General features: G+C 47.4%; 1 protein-coding gene across 1 annotated transcript; it reads right to left on the bottom strand.

Moving 5' to 3' along the window:
• Cdkn2aipnl (CDKN2A interacting protein N-terminal like) lies at positions 1-8,300 on the bottom strand. The gene is made up of 3 exons (XM_028857227.2): positions 8,007-8,300; positions 5,875-5,974; positions 1-1,529 (listed from the first exon to the last, which is right to left on the bottom strand). Exons 1-3 carry the CDS (start codon positions 8,243-8,245, stop codon positions 1,518-1,520), a joined length of 351 nt encoding a protein of 116 aa, XP_028713060.1. The 5' UTR covers positions 8,246-8,300; the 3' UTR covers positions 1-1,517.
• Positions 8,301-10,817: the final 2,517 nt, after the last annotated feature.

Raw genomic sequence — 10,817 nt, 5'->3', positions numbered from 1 at the left:
TTCATTTAATGGAAAGCTGTTTTATTGGGGGTTGTACACAGAAAATAAAATCACCGAGCTATGGAAAGTGCATTTTAAAGTGAACCATCACAATTGTTCATTTTGTTTTAAGCCTCACAAATCTGACAAATGATTAGAATGGGAAGAGGGCAAGGATGCATTTGAGGAGGAGATAAAGCTAAGTCTCAGTGAGTACAGAGCTCAGCTCTATCAGTCACTACCTTGCCAAGGCCTCTGTAACTGGCGACCTGACCTCCATTGCCTGGGGGAGTTTGTCCAAGGTTGCAGATCAATGATCTTGACTCCTGATCTATCCTGGTCACTGGGGACTGGAGTTAGGAACCACACAAAGATGTGGCCTTCATCTCAAGCCACCAACAAGAATGTCGTCCCACTGATCTGACACCAGACATCACTGGCCCCAGCTTCTGGGTGTCTAATTTCCTGTATCCAGAAGATAAAGCCAAGGCAGACTCCACTGTCTTACTGACCATAATGGGCCTGCCATTGATGAGTCCTGCCGTGGTACACTGCTCCACTGCTGCCCACAGTTCGGGCATTTACCTGATGGGGAGACTAAGTAGAAGGAACTGGAAGGGGGTTCAGAACAGACAGATCAGCTCTCAGGTGGAATATCAATACATCTCAGAGCAAAGCAAGACTACAATCTAGAGGCGATGTGCAAGGCAGTTCAAGTCTGAAAGCCTTCTAGAAACAAAGAGAATGCAGGCATGTGAGCAGCCTAGGAGACCTCGAGTCTAGAAATCAGCTAGCCGGCTGAACAAAGCTGTATCAACTTGCAGGCATTTTTCATCTGACTAGCTATTTCTCTCTCTCTACAACACTGGGGACCAAGCCAGGATCTCAAGATGCTAAGCAAGCGCTCTCCCACTGAGCTACATCTCCGGCCCTCAGTGAACTGTAAAATGAGGCCAGATGATTTTGTGTGAGCTTCCTCCTTCTATGAGCTAGCTCAGCTACTTCAGGCCTACAGCATGACTCCCATTTCCTACACAAAGATCTGAGAGCCCAGCAGTGGGGGTGCTCTGATGATCAGTTGGTTAGCGCACAGTCCTTCGGTGGCCATCGGCAGTGAGGTACAAGTATAGAGTGGGTTCAGATAGAAATAAGGAGAATCTGGCTTACCTCAGGACAAAAATGGGTGGGGTGAGGCAAAAACCAGAATTACATTTAAAAGCACTCTGCTAAAAACATCAAATTATAAAATTCATCACCTGTCATTATTATAACAACATAAAAGGCATTTCAAACAAAGTTTTGGCTTGGACGAAGCTGATGGAATTTCGGAGAGTTCGCCATTCATAAATATGCATATGTATTTTTACAGCAACAGCTTCTGGAAAAACCAAGACTTCTTTGGAGCCCTTGTAGACACATTCCTTTCCATTCCAGCTGCTTCCAGGATGCAAACACCAGGAATTCAAGAGCTGCCACGGTTCAGTCACCTCCACCCCGGCCTCCTTTCTAAGCCTGTCCCTAGGGGTGGCAATGTGGCCTTAGATCTGATGCTGGGGAAAAGAGAGAAGAAGAAGTTACACAGCCATTGAGTCCCATGAATCAAGTTTATTTTCACACATTCAAATAAAGCAGTAATGGAATATTTATGTTCGACCCAGATGGCAAGTCTACTCAGAAATTATTAATATTTTACTACATAAGAATAAGCAGCTAAACACTGACCGCATGATCCATTTGGAAACCAGAACCTTACTTCCCTGACTTGTGGCTTGCTGTCTATATGTGTTCACAATTTAAAGTGAGAGCGGAAATACTAAAATGCTCCTCCTCTCACTGGCCTCTGCTCTCAGACACCCAGATTCAGGTGGGGAATCTGCAGCACTCCACACTGAGTCAGAGCACTTAGGAGATGTGACGGTTACGTATTTCTGGAGTTCACATGATTAGAAACTGTAAAAGTGAGTCTGCAAACCGGTGACCTGGAGCCCACAGATTCCTTCCGGGCGCTCTCTAACACCCGTGGTAAATTTAAACTTAGCTTCGGAAAACTTTCAAGGAGCGTGTGACGAAATCACTGACTGTCACCCTGTGTTTGAATGGATTCCCTTAACACGGAGCAGCGTGAGGGAAGCAACAAAGTCCTTTTAGTAATCAGAGATTTCAAGGTATGACCTATTTTCTAGCTAAGCCAAAAATCCTCAGCAAAGATAAAATACCAGTCTTTCTCCTGTCAGGAGAATGCAGTGTGACCAAAGAAACCACCTGCAGTCCAGGGGGAGACATCCTGAGCCATCTCACTCAGGCTTTCTTTTTAAACATTATTTATTTCATGGATATAAGTGTTGCATATCTGTGTACCATGCGTATGCCTGAGGAAGTGCCAGGAGAAGGAGTTAGATACCCTGGGATTAGGGTTACAAAAGATTGTGAGCCACCATGTGGGTGCTGGAAATTGAACCCGGGTCCTCTGGAAGAGCAACCAGTGCTCTTAACCACTGAGCCATCTCTCCAGCCCCTTGCTAAGATTTTCAACTGGACAGACCCAGGCTACTGTTTTTTCCACACAGTGCTGTCAGGTGATCCACCTATCCTGGACTCAGGACAAGACCAGCCCACAGGGTCGGATCTAGTTCTTCCTTCTCCCTATCCCTTGACAGGATCTACACAGCCCAGACTTGTCTCCAACTGGCTTTGTAGTCAGCGATGACTGTGAGCCCCTGACCTTCTCACCTCTAACTCTGGAGTGCTGGGGTTAAAGGTGTCGACCCTCATGTCTGGTTACGGCTTTCATGAAAATACAGCCTCAGAGCTGGCCAGGACTGCACAGAGCCCAGAAGAACCTTGTGACATGATTTTCCCATTGTTACCTATGGTCACTTTTACACTGCTGTCTTTCCTCATGGGATACAGATGTTCTCAGGAGAACCACATTGTGATGCTAACAACTTCTGCTGTGAACCAACAATGATAGCTTCTTTGTCCATCATTCTTGGTCTGGTTTTACTTCTTTTGAGACAGGGTCTCTCTATGTAGCCTTAGCTGACCTGGTACTAGATATATAGACCAACCTCACATCAAATTCACAGAGATCCACCTGCCTCTGCCTCCAGAGTGCTGGGACTAAAGGCGTGGCTACCACATCTGACAATTCAGTGACAGGTCTGCAGGCTGCAGGTGAATCTTGGGGTGGTATTTAGATGGCCAAGGCATTTGCTCAATAGACTTGTGCCAAATGCCCCTCTTCCAGAAAATAGCACACTCCAACTGTCGAGCAAATCCTATCTGTCACACTCATTCCTCAGACTAAAGAAAGAGAGTTGGACAGACAGACATACACCTGCCCAAAAGCTGCAGGAGGGCAAAATGTATTTTTAAAACTTTACTCCAGAGAGCTTATGTCTAAGTCATCATCTTGTCTGGCCCCGAGGTGCCAACGATGCTGTGTGACTCAATTTCTACACACCAGCTACCTCTAATTTTAGAGCTAAGGCTCGATTCTGGCTGGCACAATGACGGGGCTTTTAGATCTCTGGCCTACTACTCCTCAGCTTCCTCTGACATGAACTGAAGGACACACTTCTTGGAAGACCCTGGGCTCTCTGCAGAGGACTCTCAGGGGCGGCTTTCAACAGCATGCAAACCGGTCGGTGTACAGATGACTTGTCTCAGGAGGGCCTTATCTACACAAGTTTTTGTTTTGTTGGGGTTACTAGAGAGTACTCTACCACTGAGCCACATCCCCAGCCTCCTAGAAGAATCTCTTGTTTAGTTTACACTGTTATTATTTATTTCCATGTGTGTGGTCATGTATGTGTGCAGGCCACAGCACATGTGTGGAGGTTAGCAGACAACTTTCAGGAGTCAGTTCTCTCCTTCCACCATGTGGGTTCTGGGGACTGAACTCAGGTCATCAAGCTTGCCAGCAAACACCTAAGACTGACAAAATTCCCACTTTGTCTCCACACACTGTCTCTTCAAAGCCCTGGAGTCCAAGTGTCAAGTGTGTTTGTACAAACAGGGCTTTCACCACATGTGAGCACGAGTCCACCCTTTCCACATTACCGTATCTACAGGATGCTGACTTGCTGTTCTGTCCTGGGGCTTCCAGGCTCCAGACAGATACCTGAGATGCCTCTGGGAAGCCCCAGGACACAGTGGCCTGGGTTCACACTGGCTAGGTCATCATGTCCCTCTGCACTAAGTTAAGAACAAGGAGCATGTGATGGGAGCACTGCATAAGGTCAACTTCAAGTTCACTAGCTGCCAGAAAACCCATACCCCACACAGGTGGGGCTTTACCAAGTTCAATGCAAGGAACTCTGAAGACCTGGTGGCTGAAGACCAGGTCAGCAGCCACATACATCTGTGGCATTGTGGCAGGTCCTGAACTCTTGGTTCCTACATGGCTACATTATTTCCTGAATCATGCTCAGCAGTGAGTCTTATACTCTACCCAAATAAATAATTTGAATTTGTATATAAAAGGCCTGGATAGATACCAAAGGGACTTTAGGAAACAAGGCAGCAATCTACTGCCTGAAGAGTCCAGAGCAGATGTGAGAAAAATGAATGTCCTGGGGTACTTAACTGGGATAGACAGCCCCATCCTCCAAAGTTCCTTCTGCCTCTCCCTGGCCCCAGGGATCCATGATCCAGACATAAGACTCTAGGGCAAAGCTCACTGTGTACAAGGCCACAGCCATAAGACTAAGCCCTGAAGAGCAGAGCAGAGCTGTGGTGTCTGGACATTACATTACCTCACCACATTCCTTATCAGCAAGTCAGACAGTCCACACTAGTCTGGTCCAGCCCTGACCTGCTGAAGCAGAGATACTCTGTATGAATTAGTCTAAAATAAAGGACTTCTAACTTTAGTACTCTAAGCAAGAGTAAAAATAAAATAAAGCAAAATAAGCCAAATCTGGGGCCTTATTCCTATAATCCCAGAACTAGGTAGGCCGAGGCAGGAGGATCATACCAAGTTTGAGAACAGCCTGGTGTACACATCGGGTTCCAGGCCAGCCAGGGTTGTGGAGCAAGATCCTGTCTCAAAAAACCAAAACCAAAACAAACAAAAAGAACTGAATGAATGAATAAATAATGAATACGCTAGCTAGCTGTTCCTGGGAGCAGATCTGGTGCCAGGCCACAAGGGAGGCAGGGGCAGGAGGATTGAAGCTCCAGGCCTGCCTGGCCAAAGGGCAAGGTCAGCCTGGACAAGACCCTGTGTGAGAAAGTCAAAAGAAAAGCTGTCTGTACAGCTCAGGGGTGGAGCACCCGCCTCGCACACACAAAGCTCTAGGTTCAATTCTCATTAACACGAAAGTAATAGATGCACTTAAACCTACACTTTACCTCTGAGGGACAACACGATGCTTGTCTTTCTGAATTCTAGCTTATTTTGCTCAACATAACGATCTCCATTTCTATCCATGAACATCCAATTTCATCTTTCTTCACAGCTGCACAGAACTTCACTGTGTGTATCCACTCATCTAGTGATGGACACCGAGGCTGGTTACTGTGACAGCACAGCAACAAACACGGATGTGTAAAGTCTGCTACGTTCCCTCGGTCCGTCAGGAGCAGTGCAGCTGGAAAGCGCCTTTCGTTTTTTGAGGATCCTCCTGAGTCCCAGTTTATCTAGATAGAGGACCTGAGTCCAAGCCCTGACACCAAGAGAAACATGTTCTAGACAAACCAGAGGCTGAGCCTGTGTGTTACTCACTGACAATGCATAATTTATCATGCTGAGCTGTTATCTAGTTATGAAAAGGTTTATACCAACTGTGAGGCAATAATGAATAGGGCTTAAGGCTGTGGAGCAGGAAACAAGAATGCTCAAAAACAACATGATCCAGTGTCAAAGCAGGGACTGTCATCTCTCCTCATTACCTTTTTCATTAATTCACTTCTGGTTGTAAACTGTGGCAGGTCTTCCACTTCAATCCCATCAGCCATTTCCATCACCTTGTCCAGAAGGTCTTTATTGTAACTGCACAATAAAAAACAGTAAGGTAAAACCCTGGGAAGACGCACTGTCATGGGTTAATAAAAGTGTCAAGGCAACTCCTAGACTACAGCCCTGCTTGATCGTTGGTGAGGTCACACTATGCCATCCGAGGTGTAAGCAAGGCTCCCATGAGCTTTCTTAGCAGCTGGGACTACAGACACACACCACTGTCAAGTTCTGCGAGTTACTGCTTTGCCACGGCAGGGAACCTACCGTGTTCGGCACAGGGTAACAAGCGGCTCCCCCTGCCTGTGGGTGCAGGACGAGGCTTGAAGAACGCCAGTATGGCAGAAGTTTGAAGAATTATGAAAACAGACTGGAGAGATGGCTCAGCAGCTAGGAGCACTTGAGGCTCTTGCAGAAGACCTGGGTTCAGTTCCTACATAGCTATAATTTCAGTTCTCAGAGATCTGATGCCCTTTTCTAGAGTCTGAGGATAACCAGGCACATATCTGTTATATACCCATACATTTAAAATAAAAAAGTTTTTGTTTTTTTTTTTAAATTACAGAAACAGGAGCAGTTAAGAGCACTTGCTGCTTTTCCAGAGGATTCAGTTTCGATTCCCAGCATCCACATGGTGGCTCACAATCATATGCAACTCCAGTCCCAGGGAGTCCAATGCCCTCTTCTGGCGTCCACCATCATCAGGCACTCATGTGGTACAGGCGTACGTACGTGTAGACAAAACACCCATACATATAAAATTTAAAATAGCTGTAAATAAATGAATAAAATTACAAAACAGGAGCACCATACATCTGGTAGTGCATATTCATGGGTGAGATTTGAGGGCCAAAGTTTTGATTATTTTTAAAACACACAGAATATTGGTCTAATGAAAACAACATCATTTATTCCTTTGTTCAGTTCTGTTATTTGTCTGAACTTGGCTCCTGTACTCTAGGATTTCAGAGGGCACCTAGAAGGCAGAAGGGAGGATGGGCAGATGTGCATGATGGGTGTGTCTGGCAGAGTTTCCCCACATCTTGTTCTAACAAATATCCCAAGATCTGAAACCAAGTACCCTCAGGGCTGGAAGCAGCTCAGTGGTAGAGTACTTATTTGATATCTGCGAGGGCCTGGGCTTCACCTCTAGCACAACATCCCAAAAGCAAACCGGGTAGTTTGTCCTGGAGGGGCCATGTGACCAGCAGAGGATACAGAAATCAGGTCCGAGTCAGGTTATCCTATTTTAACACAACTTCAAGAAGCTCTAGAAGCCTATAGGAGCTTGGAGATGCATGCATAATCTCAGTATATGGAGTTCCAGCATGACCTTAGCTACATAAAACTGGAGGCCAGCCTCAGTTATAAAGGACGATTGCCTTAAAAGTTAAAAAATAAAAAATGAAAATGAAATAAAAAACCATAAAGGAGTGTAAAAACCCTAGTGCTTTTCCCCCCGGTGGAGTAAAGGAAATGCCTTGCCAGGAATCTCAGGGCCAGGCTCTTGCCCTCCTGGTGTGATGGAAAAGGTTCAGGGGGCTTTGGGACAGGAACAGGAAGAAATCGTTCCTTTCTTAAGAGGGAAAGCAAAGAGGAAAATGAGGAGGAAAAGATTACATCCTGCCTTAGCGGTGAAATCCACCAACCAACGGTGCGATATATCACATCCTCTTGCTAGGTGTCTTCACCTAGAGGGGGAGGGGAAAGTCTCAGTTTCTGTCTGCACTTTTGCCACATGGGTGACAGGAACTAATGACTTCAAACACACTCTGCAAAGGCAATCTTCTGGGCTAATAAACAGGAGTGAAAAATGACCACAGCAACACATCCTCCTCCGAGCGCAGCTCCACTGCACTGCCCACCATGCACCTGCTGCAGTCATCACAACCACTCTTCACCAGAGGAAAGCGAGGCTCAGAGGAGAGATCCATCTTCCCCGAGGGAGTGGAAAGGGGGATCAGCCAAGGCAGTAGGAGGCTGGCTCGCGTTCAGCGTGGGGCAGGGTATGGCCAAACTGAAGGTCGGCAGATGGGGACAGGGTCGGCCGGCCGGCGGGGGTCCGCACCTGCAACCCAGGAAGAGGTGGTTGGCCCAGACCATGGATAGGGACAGCAGCTGGTCCAGGCGGCCGCCGCCGTCGGGTGGGTCTCGGTAGTCAGGCAGGTGGCGCAGGATGAACTCCATGCGCGCTTTCCATTGCTTCTCGCTCTCCGAGTAGGAGCGGAACTGCTCGGCGAAGTCGGCCGCCTGCCGCACCCCGGAAACGAGCTCCTCCACTGAGGCGGCAGCCTCGCCACCCACCATAGCTCCCGCCGCCGCCGCCACCGAAGGTGGCACTAGCCCGCCGCCTTCCCGACACGCCCCGCGCCGCCACCGCGCGGCTAGAGCGGCCGCGGCTGAACGCGACTGCTCCGGAGGACTGACTTGGAGCGCCCTCGAGGGGCACGGAGGCCTAAGTGTGACCCAGGGCTGCCAGGGCCGATCCTGGGTCCACCGTGTGGACAACTGCTGGGGAAACCGAGGCCCACAAGTGCCGAGTCGGCAGCTGGGTGCCCGCTGGGGCTCTGCGGTACCCCTTTTGCCCTGGGGTGTTCCCAAAGCACCTCTCTTATCTTCAGCCACAGCTGAGGCTTGCCCTAAGTTCCGTGGATCTCCCTGGAGAGTGATGCCCTCTCTTTTATAGATCTACTGTGGTATCAGCTCATGCCCTGCCTTCCTGCAGAGTCATCCATCCAATGAGTACCTACCTACCAAGCACTTTGATGCTCAGCATGCCTCGCTCTAAAGAATGTTCGTGAAAGAATTGCCCAAGTAAATGGGACTTTGGCAAATCATAAAAGAAGTCAGATTGCCACAGCCTGAAGAAGCAAGGGACTGGCTGCTCCAGTCTTGGAGGTATGGAAGCGGTGGTCGGAGAACTGAAGAGTGCCTGAATTTAATCTCTGGAACCCACACGGTGGGAGGAGAAAACCAACTCTGAAAATTGTCCTTTGACCTCCACATGCAAGCTGTGGTACGTGGGTGTCCACACACACACACACAACACACACACACACACACACACACGGAGAGGGGGGAGGGAGGGAGGGAAAGAGAATAAACAAACAAATAAATAAATGTGAATATATAAAATAAAAAGTTTGGTAGAGAGGAAAGCCTAGAATCCAGGATCTCAAGCTCCAATGAAGGTCTTAAGTGGCGAATGAGCCCCAGGGTAAGAATTCATTATATAATGTTTGTTATTGCAGATGTCTCCCTTCCACCGGGATCTTACACTACATAGCACAGGCTGGCCTACAACTGCTTTTCCTACAGCTTCTATTCCACTGTTAGGACCCCAGCAGGTAGAAATGCCATGTAGTTCACAGTGCCAGAGTAGTGAAGGACCAGCACCATGCTGGGTGACAAACATCCATGTCGTCTCAGGAAGGCATGGCATTCACACTCTGGCAGGGAGCATCTGAACTAGACATGAGAACCCAAAGACAGAAGCAACTTCTCCCCAGCAATCAGGGACCTAAGGATAACAGTAACCAGAGCTGAGTTCCCAAAGTGCAGGTGACATGCCCTGACAAGCTTTTTGCAGTGGCAGACTCCCACGTAAACCTTTGGACATTCAGGGTCAAGGTTCTAGGTAATTCTGATTCTAAAGTCAGCGGACCAGACTTTGAAAACATTCACTGTGCCAGGCACAATGGCAGACACCTTTTGTCCCAGCTACTCCGTATGTCGAAGCAGGAGAAATGCTCGAGCCTGAAAGTTTGCAGTCATCCTTATCACAGAAAGACCATCTCTTAAAAACATTGTTTGGGGTTCACTGAGCTACATTCTTGGTTCCTTGATTGTATACTGCAGTGGTTGGTCCAGAAATTAGAACACAGGGCCTGGAAAGATGATGGTTCAGCCATTAAGAACACAGGCTGCTCTTCTAGAGGACCTGGGTTTGGTTCCCAGCACCTGAATGGTGGCTTACAGTCATCCACAACTATAGTCACATGTTGTTGTTTATTTTTTAATAACAGAAGACACAAACTTAAGATCCTTCTGCCTCAGCCTCCTCAGTGCTGCTATTTTAAGTGTGCTCCTCCGTGATATTGACTTTTGATATAAACTTTAGCATCTCTTTGTTGACTTCTAGAAAAACACACTGTTGATATTTCTTGGGGGATTATTTGAGGAGAATTAAAATTTTATCATATCGAATCTTCTAGTTTACAAACATGATAATGATATATCTCTCCATTTATTTAGGCTTTGTGTATATATAGTTTTCTTTGCTGTTATTTTATTTACTTGGTTTTTGAGATGGAGGTCTCTTTCTGCAGCCCAGAGTGTCCTTGAAATCTCAACCTTCCTGCCTTAACTTTCTAAATGCTGGGTAACTATTGGTGTGTGTGTGTGTGTGTGTGTGTGTGTGTGTGTGTGTGCACTCGAGCACTTTTTAAAAGTAGGGTCTTATGTAGCCCAGGATGGCCTTGAACTCCTTTTGTAGCTGAGACTGGCTTTGAAATACTGATCCTTCCACCTCCGCGTACCAAGTGCTAGGGTTGCAGGCATGAGCCACTCCATCTGGCTTTATGGTTGGTTGGTTGGTTTTGGATGTAAGAGTTATTAGCAAACATGATTGGCAGAATGTGGAACTCAGCACAGCGGTAGCCCTCAGGAGTACAGGGCCACCCCTTGTCCAGGGGATCATGAATGAGGATGCACTTGACCCCACAGACATCAGGGATGAGCCGCTTCTCGGCAACCAGGTCTTCACATTTACATGCATTAAACGGGGTGAAGCCCTGCTTCTTTGAGATGTGGATCTCCTGGTGGCCAGGGAACTTGAACCTGACCTTTTCCAGAGCCTCAAAAACATGCTCCCTATTCT

Source organism: Peromyscus leucopus, chromosome 8b, assembly GCF_004664715.2.
Source record: "Peromyscus leucopus breed LL Stock chromosome 8b, UCI_PerLeu_2.1, whole genome shotgun sequence".
Taxonomy (NCBI): Eukaryota; Metazoa; Chordata; class Mammalia; order Rodentia; family Cricetidae; genus Peromyscus; species Peromyscus leucopus.
Note: the sequence above shows the minus strand (reverse complement) of the source record. Positions and strands in the feature narration are given on the sequence as shown.

Coding starts and splice junctions, on each gene's coding strand:
- Cdkn2aipnl (XM_028857227.2), bottom strand. CDS start 8,245: ATGGTGGGTGGCGAGGCTGCCGCCTCAGTGGAGGAGCTCGTTTCCGGG. Junction 5,975..8,006: donor CACCTCTTCCTGGGTTGCAG/GTGCGGACCCCC, acceptor TTTATTGTGCAG/TTACAATAAAGACCTTCTGG.